Source organism: Scophthalmus maximus, chromosome 3 (assembly GCF_022379125.1).
Source record: "Scophthalmus maximus strain ysfricsl-2021 chromosome 3, ASM2237912v1, whole genome shotgun sequence".
In the NCBI taxonomy this organism is placed as follows: Eukaryota; Metazoa; Chordata; class Actinopteri; order Pleuronectiformes; family Scophthalmidae; genus Scophthalmus; species Scophthalmus maximus.
The window spans coordinates 18,859,744-18,874,807 of record NC_061517.1 but is presented as its reverse complement, the minus strand read 5'-3'; the positions used below and the strand labels follow the sequence as shown (position 1 = coordinate 18,874,807).

The window sequence follows — 15,064 nt, the reverse complement described above, 5'->3', positions numbered from 1 at the left end:
TCACTAACCCAAAACTGGCACTACTCCAAAATGAGCACCGTATGTGGGCAGTGGGGACTGAGAGGTGATAGAAGAAGGTCAGTTGAGTCAAGGCGTTTCAGTATCACATCCTCTTTCTTCGCCTTTTTCTCCTTCCAGCCACCATGAGGTTCAGCGGGTTCCTGCACCTGGACCGTGTGGAGGACCAGGAGATTTTCTACACCCCGGAGATGGAGGACCCCAAGTCGGAGTTGTTTGGAGAGACGGCCCGCAGCATCGAGAGTGCTGTAAGTGCTGCTGGATCAAGTAGTGCTTGGAATACAACTCAGCTAGCAATGACAATATATCTAGGCTTGATCTGCTGTAACACAATATTGTGCTCACATCAACTTTTCTTTTAAAGTGTTGGAACTGGACTGGAATGATTTCTCTGCTCAGACAGTTGATAGGAAAATTACATTGATGAAAGAATAAATCAAACCTGTTCACTGGCTGTGGTCAGGGGGCAACATGCATCATATCAGAAGGGAGAAAACACAGTCTGACTTGATTTGATTTTTGATAAAAGATGAATGTGGGTGGAAATGTTTTTGATGCAGGAGTGGATTCGAAGAAAAAAAGCTTCCCACATCATTGTGGTCCATCATGGCAGTTTATTCTTCATTTTAATTATTTTTCACACATCAACAGCAAAATAAGAAACCCTCACATACATTTCTTTATTTGATTAATGCACTGCAAGCTTTAGGATGAGTTAGCATGTACAAAACAGCGGGCTTCCAGAAACTCCTCAGTTTACTTAATGTTCAGATATCTGAATACTCACCCGGACTCTTCTGGATAAGTGTGGCTGGTCTCGATGCCAGACGCTGTGAGGAAGCCAAGTCCTGGGCAGGCACAGAGCCTGTGCAGTAATCAGTGTGCGTCCCGGCGGCTTTACCTTGGTCCCACTTCTCCGCCGTGCGTTTTCTCTGTGGAGGTCAGACCTGTGAACAAAATGTCTCTGATGTCAAGCCAGGGCCCCACTCCTCTGATGAAACGGAGGCTTGTGCTTGTGCATGTGTCTGTATACACAGTACACACCAACAACTGCTGACTCCGTGTCACTACCCCCCGCTGGGACCTAATCTGCTACCTCGCAGCAGTTTGTGTGCGTGTGTGTGTGTGTACGTGCGTGCGTGTGTGCGTTCGTGCGTGCGTGCGTGCGTGCGTGCGTGTACACTAGTTAGCGCCCTCAGCCTGTGTATCTCTGAAGCCTGGTGTGCCACTTGACAGCAACCATCCCCTCTTCATCTTCCACACACACACTGAGCACATGCAGTTTCTACACACACACACACACACACACACACACAGGCACACACACTCAAAATACCTACACAGATCTACTGAACAAACACACACAAAGACTCAAGCTGCAGCCCGTTTCTTTTTGCAGCGCAGCAGCCGCCTAAAATCAGTAAATGAATTGGCACATGTGAGCGACAGAAAAGAAATGAAAGTCAGCGTTTGATGATTTTATTTTTGACCTGTCACTCGTGTCTAAAAACACCGTGAGGGTCTTTTTGGTTAAAACCTGGGCAAATGATTTCCTTTTTCTAGCACAAATCACAAGAGCCCCTGCTTATTATTTCTCTCAAATAACATTGCTTGAAAAAACTATCTCTATGACCTGGTTTAGAGAAAAGCAGATGAGGAGTGAGGAAGAAGACTCAGTGGGAACAGAGGGAACAGTGGGAGCGGTCTCGAAGAGGATGCCCCAGTTAAGTGGGTTAGGGGCCCTGTGGCTCCTGTGAGTTTATTGAGCCGCTGGGATGAGGACCAAGTGGAGGACTTTCTTTTTGGTTGTGCGTCGTGTGAATGTGATTAATCCACCAGCAGGCAGACAAGGACAGGATTTGTAGGTTAACACTGAATATGAGCAATTTTTTAAGTTGTAGCATGAAAATTGGTCCGTTTTTTTGATTTCTCTTTGGGGCTACAGGCAACTTCAGTCCAACTGCTGTAATGTCACTGTTGACTCAAAGAAACATTCTAGTCAGACCTCCTCACGGAGCTCCTCCGGCTGTTACATGCACACAGCGGGGGGGACATCAGAAGCAAAAAAACAACCATGAGCACATGTCAGGGTAGCGTGACATTTATCTGAGCTCCTCCCGAAAACTTGTTCCTGTAATTAATGCCACGGCTGCTGCTAAATGTCATTTTTGTGCACCCACACCCAATGGGCTTTTATTCTCCGCACCCCAATTTTAAGAAGTACTCTTTCAGCCTCCGACTGTTGGACTCACTGCTGTGAAAGCAAGGCGCTCATGACCAGTCTCATTCATCGTCTCCTCTCTCTGTCTCGTCTCACCACCCTCCCTCTCTCTCTCTCCCTGTCTCTCTCTGTCTCTCTCTGTCTCTCTCTGTCTCCCTTCAGCTCAATGACTTGTTCAGGAAGTCGGAGGTGCACAAAGATTTCATGAGTGTTCGTGTCCGTAACCTGGCACCCAGCAACTCCATCCTGGCCTTTGTGGAGGCTCACTTCAGACCAGGTGAGAGATCTTTGAAGAGAGCAGAAGGATTCACAGTAGAATCAGTTATGTTTAAGTCCCCCCGTTTGTCATTTGGCAAGCATGCTATCTCAAAAATGAAACTGGGTTTGAATTTAGGTCATTTGCCAAGGTAGGAAGACGAAATGTTTACCGTGCAGAATAAGCACTTTACATTTTCACTCTTCACTATTGGCCTATTCTCAGTCATATCAATTTGTTCCATAATCTTATTTCTCACCAAATTTAGTACATAACAGTTTTGAATCTTTTTTATTTTTATATTCCGTCATAGTATTCCAGGCATCACATTTTCTCACTAAAAAATGATCCTATTGGACATGAACTCCCATTATTCTTGAAGGCAGTTGTGCGATAGCAAGCAAACTGTACCTGCATGTCTCCACTCGGATTCATCCTGGGAACCTTAACGGCATTTTGCCTGAATAGTAAGTGGTACTACAGACATAAAACTTTGATTTAAATGACCATACCTCTGTGTTTATGCATCACTTTATTTTTTTGCACAGTTCCTCCATGTGCAAAACATTACTTGGATTTAAGCGTTGTCAAAAATAATCATAATTTTCCTGTTGCTGTGTGTGTACTCTGCTGCTGATCCACTCGCATGTTAAAAACGTCTACACTTTACTATTAGTGAAATGACAAATTTAAGAGTTTTGTGCGTTTTTGGCGGAGGTATATGCTGCCTGAGTGTTTTCCCATTATTATTTTTTATTTGGCTCATGATATTGTGAGGCACTGCATATTTCTCCGTATTTTTTCCTCTTTTTTTTCTCCCCTCAGCGGCAACGTTATCTCTTGCTTGCCACAGTTTGCCTCAGCGTTAAAAGGGAACAACATCACGAGATGGATTTTTCTCTCTGCGTAGATGTTCAGATCGGTATTCATTGATCAGACGCAGCATAAGTGTGCATGGTGTCTGCTGTACACTTAATATTACGATTTGTGAAACAAAAGTGTGCCCGACAATATTCAAAGCAGGAATTGAACCTGTTTTTAATCGCAAATACACTGATCACCAGACAGCAACTAGATGTGAGAAACTAATGTTTTATTTATCTTTTAATTGTTTGTCTACTGTACTTTTCCAATGGTGTACTCTAATCACCATTCAATTAAGTCATAGTCTTGTATGTACCATATTTGAGCTCTGGTTGATATTGCACATCTGTGCGTGCACAAAGCTCATTTTGTACATCACAAACCCAACAAAAATACAACCTTTACTTTTTTATGACCGTCATTTAGCATCCCTCATACGCTTCATACGGGGCAATGGGTGCCGTTAAGCGAAGCTCCTCCATGGCCAGTAAAGCGAATGTTATGAGAGCAATTCATCTCGAACGAATCCGGACAAACAGTGGGTGGAGGACAAGTGGTCCCAGGAGACTGCCACCTGTTGTACGCAGGGCTTTCTGATATATCCAGTGTGTCACTAAAGTCCTGTATTTGCTCTGGAGTGCTCCTCCGAGGCCTCTTGCTGAGTGGCTCTACCTCTGGTTTATTGTAGATACAAGATACAACGTGGAGGACATCGAAGGAGCCCTGCTGAAACAGCTGAAGGCGTCCAAAGAGACCAGCATCGCTGTGAAGAAGCCCGAGGATGAGAATATTCGCTTCACCAATTATGGTAATACAGCCGTGTGTAGGGATTTACAAAATGAAAAGGGGGTTTAAGTTATTCATGAGGTGATTTATCAAAGGTGTTAAGGGTTTTGAATAGGCAATCTCTGCACCTCAGGCTCAACATGCTTTAATACACGCATTTTCTTTTTCTAATTGTGATTGTTCTCTCTGGCATTGCTGACAGGCCTCTCCACCATCCCCTTCTTCACCACCACCACGACGGCATCCGTCACCACAGCTGCTCCCACCACCGCCACCACCACCACCAGGCCTCCACTGACCTCCACCTACATAACCCGCCGCCCGCCGGGCACTACCCGCAGGCCCTTCAGCAGCAGACGCACCACCACAACCTCAGCACCGGTCACCACGACGCTCCCCGCCACGGCAGCTGTCGTCACCACCACCACCACCACGCTGCCTCCTGCTACCACAGTCGCCCACTTCAGGGGCAAGCTTCATCACAAGGCCCAGAAGCCATGCGACTCCCACCCCTGCCTCCACGGGGGCACCTGTGAGGACGACGGCAACGACTTCAGCTGCAAGTGTCCCGCCGGGCGAGGAGGCTCAGTGTGTGAGAAGGGTGAGCAGGATGGGACTTTTTATGTTCCTATATACTTTAGGATTTATTTCTTCTCCAATATTTGTTATTGCGCTTAAATCAAAAGTTAGAGTTTATTTCTAACATTATTTCAAACTCATAAAAGGAGCTGGAACAGACTTTCCCTGTAAAATGGTTCTATTGGAACTCACAGTTTCAAAAAAACCCACTAGGCTCAGAAACAGATGAAGTTTTGAAGTAGTTTATTGTAAAACTTGCACTTGGTCTTGGGCAGGGTACACAGAGGTTTAGAAGCAAATTGGACAGATTCAAAAACAGGAGAACACGGGGAGAAAGAGATGAAGAAGCCTGGCCCTGACAGTTATAAGGACAAATATTAAAAGAAAAATATAAATTACCTGTATTTCTTCTGTTACGCTGGTAGTTTTGTCTAACTGTTAGTTCACAAAGTAGTGACACCAAGTACAAGTTTGAGTAATGACTCATGAGCGTTATAATATTTAAATGATTATCTGAAGCTCAACAAGGCAACAGAAATCAAAAGCATGTTTTAATCAACAAAGAAAAAAGTTAAACTTGAGAACAAAAAGTTGAGGGGCTATATTTTAAGGACGTGGTCTGAAGCGCATGGCAGAAGTTCATTTAGGGCTTATCCACATCCACTTTTCTCATTTATAAGCAGAATTAGAACGTTTGCCTCAGCAGGTGCCTGGTTCCAAAGGGTTGTACTTGGTCACTTAATTAATAATGGGTGTATTTTGGGCGTAACATGCACTGAACCATTTAGACTGCCATCTCCCGTTCTCCTTGAAAGCCAGCTGTGCACTCACATTGGCATGTTGCTATTTTAAGGTCCGATTTGGGCAGGAAGTCGGAGGGAACCTTCCTCTGCGGAGGAAAGATGTGCATTGAAAGAAGGACGACTCTTCTGGTTCCTCCCTCTTACCCTACTTTGGGATTTTTACCGGCTGCATCTTTAGATAATTGATGCTAATTGCTTTGATGGGGATTAGCTGGTGACAATCAGTGTGTGTCTTTGAGTTCGACAGGCTGAATTGAAGCGTCCAATATAAATACAGTCCATTTACAGAAAGAGCCTAGGGGGTGGGGGGTTTAATAATTATAATGAAAAAACAAAGGTTTCCTGTGTGCATGTGCATCCAGCAGCATGTGAAGATGTGTGACAGGGGAATGGGTAAAACACTTTTTTAAGGTAAACTATAAAATGGTTTATTTTTTCCCGCTATCACTACCGAGTGACATACCACCAATGCTCACACTTAATTATGCACATTAAATTCCTATTATGCCACGGTAACACAGATCACATCGTGATGGGAGCATTGGCTTGTTGTCTTGGTTCCCCCGCAGTGATCAAGTACTTCATCCCGTCATTTGGGGGCCAGTCCTACTTGGCCTTCCAGACCATGAGCGCCTACCACACGGTCCGCATCGCCATGGAGTTCAGAGCCTCCGAGGAGACCGGCATCCTGCTCTACAATGGCCAGGATGGCAAGAAGGACTTCATCTCTCTGGCTCTGGTCAACGGCAGGGTGGAGCTCAGGTGAGCGTCGGAGCGTTGATTGAATTTTGAAGAAAGCGTAATGATCCCCGTGAGGAAACTGGGTCATTGCATCAGCAGAGAGGATGTAGATAAGAAAAAGATAATGAGGCAAATAATTACAGCAAGTAAACATGTTAAAAGAAACATTGCCAGGGAAATAAATGAAGACACAGAAGCCTTCTTGACAGATTTGCAGGTTAAAGCTGTGATACCATGCTTTCAGAAATATCTACAAACTTTTTTTACAGGCGGTGAGAACATATGCACAGAAATATGTGCAGGAGGTCCCAATTTGGCATTTGTGGAATTTTTTTGGATTTTAATCAAATGTGAAATTTGTATTTAAAGATGGAAGCAATGACATATAGAAATGCATCCAAAGAATTTCTCTATATGTGCATTGGATTGTCCATGGCTTTCCATCAGAACAGAAATAGCATATCGCTTGGGCAGAAATATATTCACACTGATAAAAATCAAATTGTTGTATGACTGTAGACATCGTGAATGGTGTTAGATTCTGCAGCGATTTGTCCTGTGAGACAAAAACATTCCTCATTTAATTTATTTGGTTTCTGTTGGTGGAATTGGATTTTTGCAGCAACCTTTAGATTTTTCAGGTATTTAATTATATTATTTCAATTATAATATTCAGGTTGGAGTACAGGAGTTTTAATATATTGCAATTTTATCAATATAATCACATGGAATTTTATAACAATTAGATCTCCCAAGTGATTGAGAGTTTCTATGATTATTGGTTATTCTGTGATTATTAGTGATACGTGATACAAAAACAATGCAGCAGAGAACAGGATATCCTGATTTGTGTGAGTCAAACTTCAGAATCCTTGGATGCATATTGCAACTCAATAATGACCGTCCCTTCCTGGTAAACAGACACATTTTTGAATCTCTGACTTTTTGTTTAAGATTGGTAAATTGATGGTGACTTGTAAAATTAGTGTCATGCCCACAGAAAATGTGTAGTGGGATTTGGAGAATCTGAAAGTTTTATCAGTTGAATCTGTTAAAATCATTACTTTCTCTGTCAGACTCCTACAGTAACACAAAGTATCCATCTCTTTCCTGACTGTGGAACTGTATGTATAAAAAATCCTTCGCATAATCTCTTCAGAGGAAATGTGAATGGACTAATTAGAAACTCTGGCCACGTCAGACTCCTCTATTCAGAGTAAAATCAATAGCAAAACTGAGGGAGATCATTAGTAACTTGTGCTTTCAAACGGAGCTTCTGCCTCTATTTCAGCAACACAGCTGTGAGATTACCATGCAACAGCTCTGCAAATCCGAGGTGTGGGGAGAAGAGCTAATTATTTGCAGCAAATAATTGCTCTCAGGTTGTGCTAATACCACCGCATGTGTGGGTGCACACACACAGCAGTTCTATTCTGTGATGATATGACCTTTTTCTCAACAAATCCCATTACATAAAGGTTGAATTAAAAAGAGGGCAACTGCCTCATTCCAGTCACATACTGTGAAATTCCAAATGGGAACTCTTGTGCCGTCTTTATTTAATCCCTCTTTGTTTTGCTGAGCCGTATGAGCAGACGTCTCTTCTTCATTAGGTGCTCAATAAAGAAGCAACACGTTGTGTGGAAAAACAACCTCCTCAAGTGCTGTAATCTGATATGAAGTGTGAAAGTACACACCTAACACGCTTTTGTCCGCCACCTCCTCAGGTTCAACACGGGCTCTGGCACAGGAACTGTGGTCAGCAAAGTTCAAATCAGCCAGGGCCGCTGGCATCAGCTCGTGGTGACTCGCAATCGCCGCAACGCCATGCTCAGCGTGGACAACGAGCCACACATCGAGGGCGAGAGTCCGCGCGGCACAGACGGCCTCAACCTCGACACCCACCTCTTCATCGGCGGAGTGCCCGAGGAGATGAAGCAGGAGTAAGACCTTCCATCCAGAGTTACACATCATTGCACGGAAAATCTATCAACTGTGACTTCTGCTAACTGAGAATTCAACTTTTATTATTGAGTACAATATTACACTATTTTCAGAACAGAGTTATCTCACTTACTTGTCCTAGTTAACATGGTAGTTGACCTCTGTTATATGGCTTAACACAAGTAAATTTATTTTTATGATGTATTTTAGACGTGACGTCAGCCACTGGTCTGTGAATTGTCATTTTGGCTGGCGCCATCTTGTTTTTTTGAACCAGAAGTACCCATATTTGGAGGAGCCATGCCCCAATGCATACTGTGCTTAATAGTCTATTTTACTCTAAATGGGACCAGCATTTACTTAATGAACATCATGTAATATTTAAGAAGATTTGAAAATAGCGATTGAGACCATAAACTCCTCAGAAAGATGTTTACTGACATTATAAATCAAGTGGGAAGTAGAGTCATAATATTATCAAAGACCTCTATAGAAACAGACTTTTTTTTGCAGACAGTGGAGTTGCCCCCTGCTGGTCATTTGATAGAATACAGGTTTTAGCTCACAGGTTTACAGGTTTTTCCCTATGGTTCTTCCTCAACCTCATCCCTTGCTGTAATAAATTGATGCTCATTGCTGCATCAGGCTCAGCAATAACATTACAGAGGATCTACTTAGTTCATTAGTGTGACTGTTTGTGTGTTGCAAAAACATGTTTACGTTCTCACCATCTCCCGTTGTCATCCTCAGTGTACGGGAAAGGACGGCGGTGGCCTCAGGTCTGGTGGGCTGCATCCGGCTGCTGGACGTCAACAACCGAGTGCTCAACCTGCAGGAGAGCGGGGGGGACAGTCTGTATGGCAGCGGTGTGGGCGAATGTGGTAACAACCCCTGCCTGCCCAGTCCCTGTAAGAACGGCGCCGCCTGCCAGGTCAAGGAAGCCGAGATGTTCCACTGCAAGTGCAGCAAAGGATTCTGGGGTAAGACGCAAAGACCCCAGAAAGGGTAGTTCGGCAGTTTTTTCTTGTTATCTGGGATTTCTCCACAGTCGTGGCACTTTGAGACGTTTAGTCCGGTGTGTGTGCAGGGAACTTGGTAGAAAATATTTCTTATCCACTTTTCAGACGTTTCCAGCACCTTGTTGTTAACATTACGTTTATAGCTCTGCTTTGCATTCTCTACAGGGATTCACTGTGGTCATGACTTACTCGCAAATCCTAAGTAAGCTTGACGGCCCAATTTGACAGTGTAACTCGTGCCTCCAGCTGTAGCGCTGGTAGACACTTAGTAAACACCAACGCCATCACATTCGAGTGTACAATGCAGAAACAAGAGATCAAATGTTCAGTCAGCACAGAAAAATGGAAACTTCCACGACTCCTCAGCGATTGGCCTTTGGCCTATCCCTACCTCCACATCCCTTCCTCCTCTTTTTCTCCCTCCAGCAGCTGCTAACTAACAAGCAACCCAGAGTCAAAATAGTTAAGACCAGACACCATCATGGCCCAGCCAAGCGTGCCCCTCCCCGGTTATACTGCCGCTCCTGCAGAAAGTTTCAGATCAGAACCAAATAAATTCTCAGAGTTAACTTTTATGTATGAATAGTTTAAATTAAAAGTTAAAATTCGGATCAATAAAGCATCACGTTAAACTCTTATTACCTTTCATATTGTTGGTACCTTTTATGGTTTGTTGTCACTGAGAAGAAGTAAAGATAACCCTCCACTATGAAGCATCGCTGTAATCAAACTTGTGTTGGCAACGTGGCGTAAAATGAACGGTGGTAATGAGATTTGGACCGTCGCCTGCCGACTCACATTCAAGTTAATTTTGTCATCATGTCAATTTAGAAAGTGGCCAAGATTGCTGGACTCGAAGGGAGGGAACGATCGCGGGAAGAGTGAATAAATGGTTGGAGAGAGTTGTTAGATGGAGGACATGTCAGGACAGATGTGGTGGGGAAGAAGTGAGAGCGGAGGATAAAAGGAGGATTCCAAATGGCGTGAGTGAGGAGGAAAAAAAACGGGGGAGCCCTGTGAGCTCAGCGGGGATGGGGTTCATTAAAGTGCTCTCCTCACCACAGGCGCTGACTGCTAAAGTAATGACGGGTGAATTTAGATGGTGCTGAGGCAGAGGGCTAAACCATCAGCCACCAGACGAAAGAGAGCCTTCCCCACAGCCGGTGTTGGCCCAGGAACACGACCACATGGCAGGGAGGCCCGCCACTGTTTAATCTGGACGTGTAATATTTTCAAATCCTATTACAAAATGACCTCTATTACAGAGGAAATCCTCAAAACCCTCCTCCCGCCCACCCCTGCTTTCCTCTCCGACGAAATACAGGAGAAAGCGGTTTGAACACGTTGGCGGTTGTTGTAATTTTCATTAGTGGTTTTCTCATGATGGATTAATGTGTGTGTGTCTGTGTGTGTGTGTGTCTGTGTGTGTGTGTGTCTGTGTGTTTCCAGGTCCAACTTGTGCCGATGTCCACGACCCATGCGAGCCCAACAGATGCCATCCATCCTCCCAGTGCCAGGCTCTGCCGGAGGGTGGCTACAAATGCGAGTGTCCCATGGGGCGTGAAGGAAGGCACTGCGAGAAAGGTAATCTGACTAAAAGCTGTGTGTGTGCATTTATATATATACACTGGTGCAGCTCTTGTCACTTCACGCCTCGATTGTTCTATCCGGAGTTTATCAGGGCGCACCAGTATTTAGGTGTGGAGTCGGCTGGAATACCACCCACCTTTTAGCTGCTTTTCCTCTCCGCTCTGTGACATGTCCATCCATCCTGAATTGAGGAGGGAGATCAAACGCAGAAAGGTGGGGGGGGGGGCCTTCAGGATCGGAGGGGATGGGTGAGTTGGTGGGTGATGTCGATGATTGGCCCCGTCGAGCCATCCGCCACATTGACTCAGCTGTGCTTGTTAGCCGTTAAGTGGCGGCAAGGCTGCAGCCCCCCTCCACCTCCTCACTCCCTCCCTCCCCGCCTGCCTTGCAGCCCACAGGTGTTGTGTTCAAACATGTTTGTTGGTGCCGAGCTGTAAACATGGCAGAACTGGGCCTCGGCTGGGGGGAGCGGGCCGCAGTGCAGCTCAGCTGCGTTTGAAGTTCATCATTAGCACTATTGGCAGTGTCACATTTGTACATGTCATCATAAGGTGTTTGCAAGAGTTGACACCTTGCAACCGTGAATGAAAGAGAACATGCTATTATGCACATGCCTTTTACAAAAGAGAAACATGCACCCGTTGTGCCCCGGGGAATATAGAAGGAAGTGGATGGGAATGGCCTCCCTCCGGGCCCCGAGTCCCAGTTTAGCGGGTGATTAAAGTAAATTGAGGTGGACCAAAATCAATGCCGTGTGAGGGAGAGCATCTCCCATTCCAAAAGGCTTTTTTTTTCACAGGAATCAATGGGATGACTAATCGCATCAGTCCGCCCTGCCCGCGATGATTAATGGGAGCGTCAGTCAGCCAGAGTGTCAGCCCCAGACAGGAGCTCAGAGATAAGGCGGCAGCCGGGCAGACATGCCCTCTAAGGGCTGCGCTGAGAACAGTAAAAAAGACAGGTAGCTCTGAGCCCACTCGTCAGAAGGCTGAGGGTGAATTAGTCATAATATAACACAAGTGTGCAGCCTCCATTTCAATTCCGCCAGGGTTCGTCAGTGCAGCCCGCTGCTGTAAAACCACCATCAAGGACTTTTTCTCAATGGTGTTCCAATAGCATTGAATGGCCTACTTTCCTCGGAGCCTTTACCCTGTGATATTGTAAATCATTGCAATTTAGTGATGAAAGCAGGATCACTTGGACTAATCCGAACCTCCAAAAAAAACAACTGGAGGGGAGATTTTGAATCTCGACAATGTTTTACATTCTGCCCTGTAGCTGCGTTAAGCCAAGGACCGGCGTGTGTGTGTGTGTGTGTGTGTGTGTGCGTGCGTGTGTGTTATTAACTAGTTCAACCAACTCTGTTGAAGAACTAATTTGAGACTAGGAGCCTAATTGCAGCTTCAAAGTTTATCAGGCAAAATGTTCAGCTCAGCCGCCACACTATTGTCTTTCCACATTTGATATTGTTTTAATGGGTTTTATAGCAGGCACTCATTAGGTAGCATTGCTCAAATATAAACAGAATTACTAGAAAAAGCTACCAGACGCAATCGGAGCAAGAGCGTCCCTCTCTATGTCCAGGAACCTCTTGGAAAGTCATCTCTTCCGAGGGCACCTCCTCTACAAACACCTCTAACACCCGAACATGCCTCTCAGTGCGTTTTCTTGCTGCTCCGTCTTGATCTCCTGCCCTTTGTCTTTTTGAAGAGATTTAGCACTTAGTCCTCCCTTCAAGCCTCCCTGCTGCACTGAAGCCGAGCGCCCTCCCCGTGTTGCAAGTCACTTGAGATAAAAGCGTCTGCCAAATGAGTAGATGTCAAAGTGTCGCCGTCGCCTTCGGCAACAGATGCAACAGCCTCTAGTTTGAGCGGAGTTCAACTTTTCACTAATATCGACTCCCTCGTCCGTCACGCGGGTTCTTCCTGGTCGCTCACTCTTTCCGACGTGCGGACCCTCTGGTGACCTATTGATCACCGAGCTCATTTTCAGCACAGGGTGAAACAGAGACCCCCTCCCTCTCTTCCTTTCTCACTCCTCTGTACGAAACTACTTTCTGAGCCGCTCTGCTTCTCTGATAGATTAGTGCACGATTCCTCTCCTCCATGTTGCGCGCAATCATCATTAGCAGTCTTCTGCGAAATAGCTAATCAGCTTCCTCATCTCCGTCTGCCTCTTGCATCCCGACTCGACTCGGCTAATCCCGGCCAACAATGAATAAAAGCTTTCTTCCCGGCTACACAGGCGCATGCGTTAGTTATGTGTCTGTATACATGTGTCAGCATCTAGTACTGCCCACACCTCTGAATGGCAGTAGTTTTTGCAAACAACACCATAAACACATGCCCCCGGGTGACACTTGAACGCTTTTTAATGTCAGGCCACTTTGTTAGAAGAATGGCACAGAGCCTGTTCTAATCACTCCAGACAGCCAGAAACGGGACAGCGAGGCGTAGACCTGTTACAAAGACATGAATTTGTCAAAAAAGGCCTGCCAAAATACAATGGCCGCGTTATTTCATGGGCCCCGGCTGCGGTGTTTAACTCTACATGTCTCCAAAGGTTCCTTGTCATACCGTGGCGGGCTGTGTAATCACTCTGGCATAAGGGGTTCTGATTTTTTTTGTTTTTTGTTTTGTGGCTGTTGTTAAATATCCGTCAAGAAAAAGTCTTAATCCCAAAGGCTATGAAAACACAAATCCATCTCTTTCCATAATGCTGACAGGCGCCTCAAAGATGGACCGACTATCCCCGGATTTTGATTCTGTCAGCACCAATGACAGGACCCGAGGATGAATGTAGTGTCTTTGTGTGTTTTTTCAGTGGCGGACAGGAGGGGGGCTTACATGCCGCAGTTCAACGGAGACTCGTACCTGGAGCTAAAGGGGCTCCATCTGTACGGGCACGATCTGCGGTAAGGCCCGTGTCTCTACATGAATTCCACGCAGTCAGGTCTTGTGTCGTATGTATTACTGAACGCTGGATGTGGTGTTGTTTTCGTAGAGCTTGTTCTGTGCCCAAGGCAGCACTCCCTCTTTAAGCCTGAGCTGAATTGACAATGAGGGTTACACAAATAACACGTTATCTTGGCCTTAGCATGTAGAATACATCCCGCCTCTGTCCAATTTCCATATAGAGAGAGTTCAGTGCACCGGGCAAACACGCACTCTGTGTTCTAGTGTGGCTAGGTGAAGGTGTATCGCTCGACTCGTGCACGTGTGTACTGACGTGTCCTTCTTTTGTGTGACTCCAGTCAAAAGGTCAGCCTGACAGTGGTGCTCATGGCCAACGACTCCAACGGTCTGATCTTCTACAACGGCCAAAAATCAGACGGAAAGGGAGACTTCATCTCTCTGTCCCTCAACAATGGGATCCTGGAGTTCCGCTACGACCTGGGCAAGGGCCCCGCGACCATCAGGTTAGCAGGAGAACGGACGTTTGAGTGAGACGACTACTAGGAGAAGTTAGCAACATCCGACGTATATCTGTTAATTTTTAACAAGCCTTTGTCTCTGTGTGTGTGTGTGTGTGTGTGTGTGTGTGATTCAGGAGTAAAGAAGCGATCCAGCTGAATGTGTGGAACACCATCAACCTGGAGCGCTCCAACCGCAAAGGAGAGATCATGGTGAACAAGAAGGACCCGGTCCGAGGAGAGGCGCCGGTAAGAGACAGCGAGCCAGTGGTTACTTGATGAGCTGTGCTCAGCATTGCTTGTGTTGTATAAACTGTATTTGTACGATCATCTGCTGCTCTCATCACGTCATCGCCACATCGTCTGGCTTTTGCTGCTCGTCTTTGTCCTCGTTAAAGCAGTTCAACTTGTTCAGTATGCCACTATCTGCCCCCCGCCCCCCCCCCCCCCCACATCCATCAAGATGACAGGGAGAACTCCAGATGTAGAGGGCCAGTTCGACAAGCTGTCTTAATTTTGGAAGTGCTATGATTCCACTTTAAGAAGGAGACGGAAAAAAAGAAACTCTCAGCCTTTCAGACCTGCTGACACACTGGAGATAAAAACTCGGTGTTGCATACAGAAAGCAAAAGCAGCTTTTACCGATGGTTTACAGTCAATATTATAAATTCTGCCTTTGAGGTGGTGTCTGGGAAGGCAGAGGCAGATAAGGAGATAGCAGCAGGAAGAGCGTAATGAAACTCCATGTCGAGACCAATAAAAGCAGGTACATGCTTCCAAAGGAAGGGCGATCAAATAGCTTGATAAGCCTCTAAGTCATCCAATTATATT

General features: G+C 45.6%; 1 protein-coding gene across 6 annotated transcripts in view; it reads left to right on the top strand.

Annotated features, from left to right (window-relative positions):
* The window catches only part of agrn (agrin), a 231,228-nt gene that overhangs the window by 198,481 nt on the left and 17,683 nt on the right, over positions 1 to 15,064 (top strand). For all 6 annotated transcript variants that reach the window (XM_035644516.2, XM_047330800.1, XM_047330804.1 and 3 more), the window contains 11 exons: positions 139 to 266; positions 2,402 to 2,516; positions 4,048 to 4,167; positions 4,348 to 4,746; positions 6,097 to 6,289; positions 7,996 to 8,211; positions 8,963 to 9,192; positions 10,681 to 10,815; positions 13,645 to 13,735; positions 14,075 to 14,239; positions 14,371 to 14,482. In XM_035644516.2, coding sequence (XP_035500409.2) covers positions 139 to 266; positions 2,402 to 2,516; positions 4,048 to 4,167; positions 4,348 to 4,746; positions 6,097 to 6,289; positions 7,996 to 8,211; positions 8,963 to 9,192; positions 10,681 to 10,815; positions 13,645 to 13,735; positions 14,075 to 14,239; positions 14,371 to 14,482 — 1,904 coding nt within the window. The remainder of the gene's footprint in view (positions 1 to 138; positions 267 to 2,401; positions 2,517 to 4,047; positions 4,168 to 4,347; positions 4,747 to 6,096; positions 6,290 to 7,995; positions 8,212 to 8,962; positions 9,193 to 10,680; positions 10,816 to 13,644; positions 13,736 to 14,074; positions 14,240 to 14,370; positions 14,483 to 15,064) is intronic.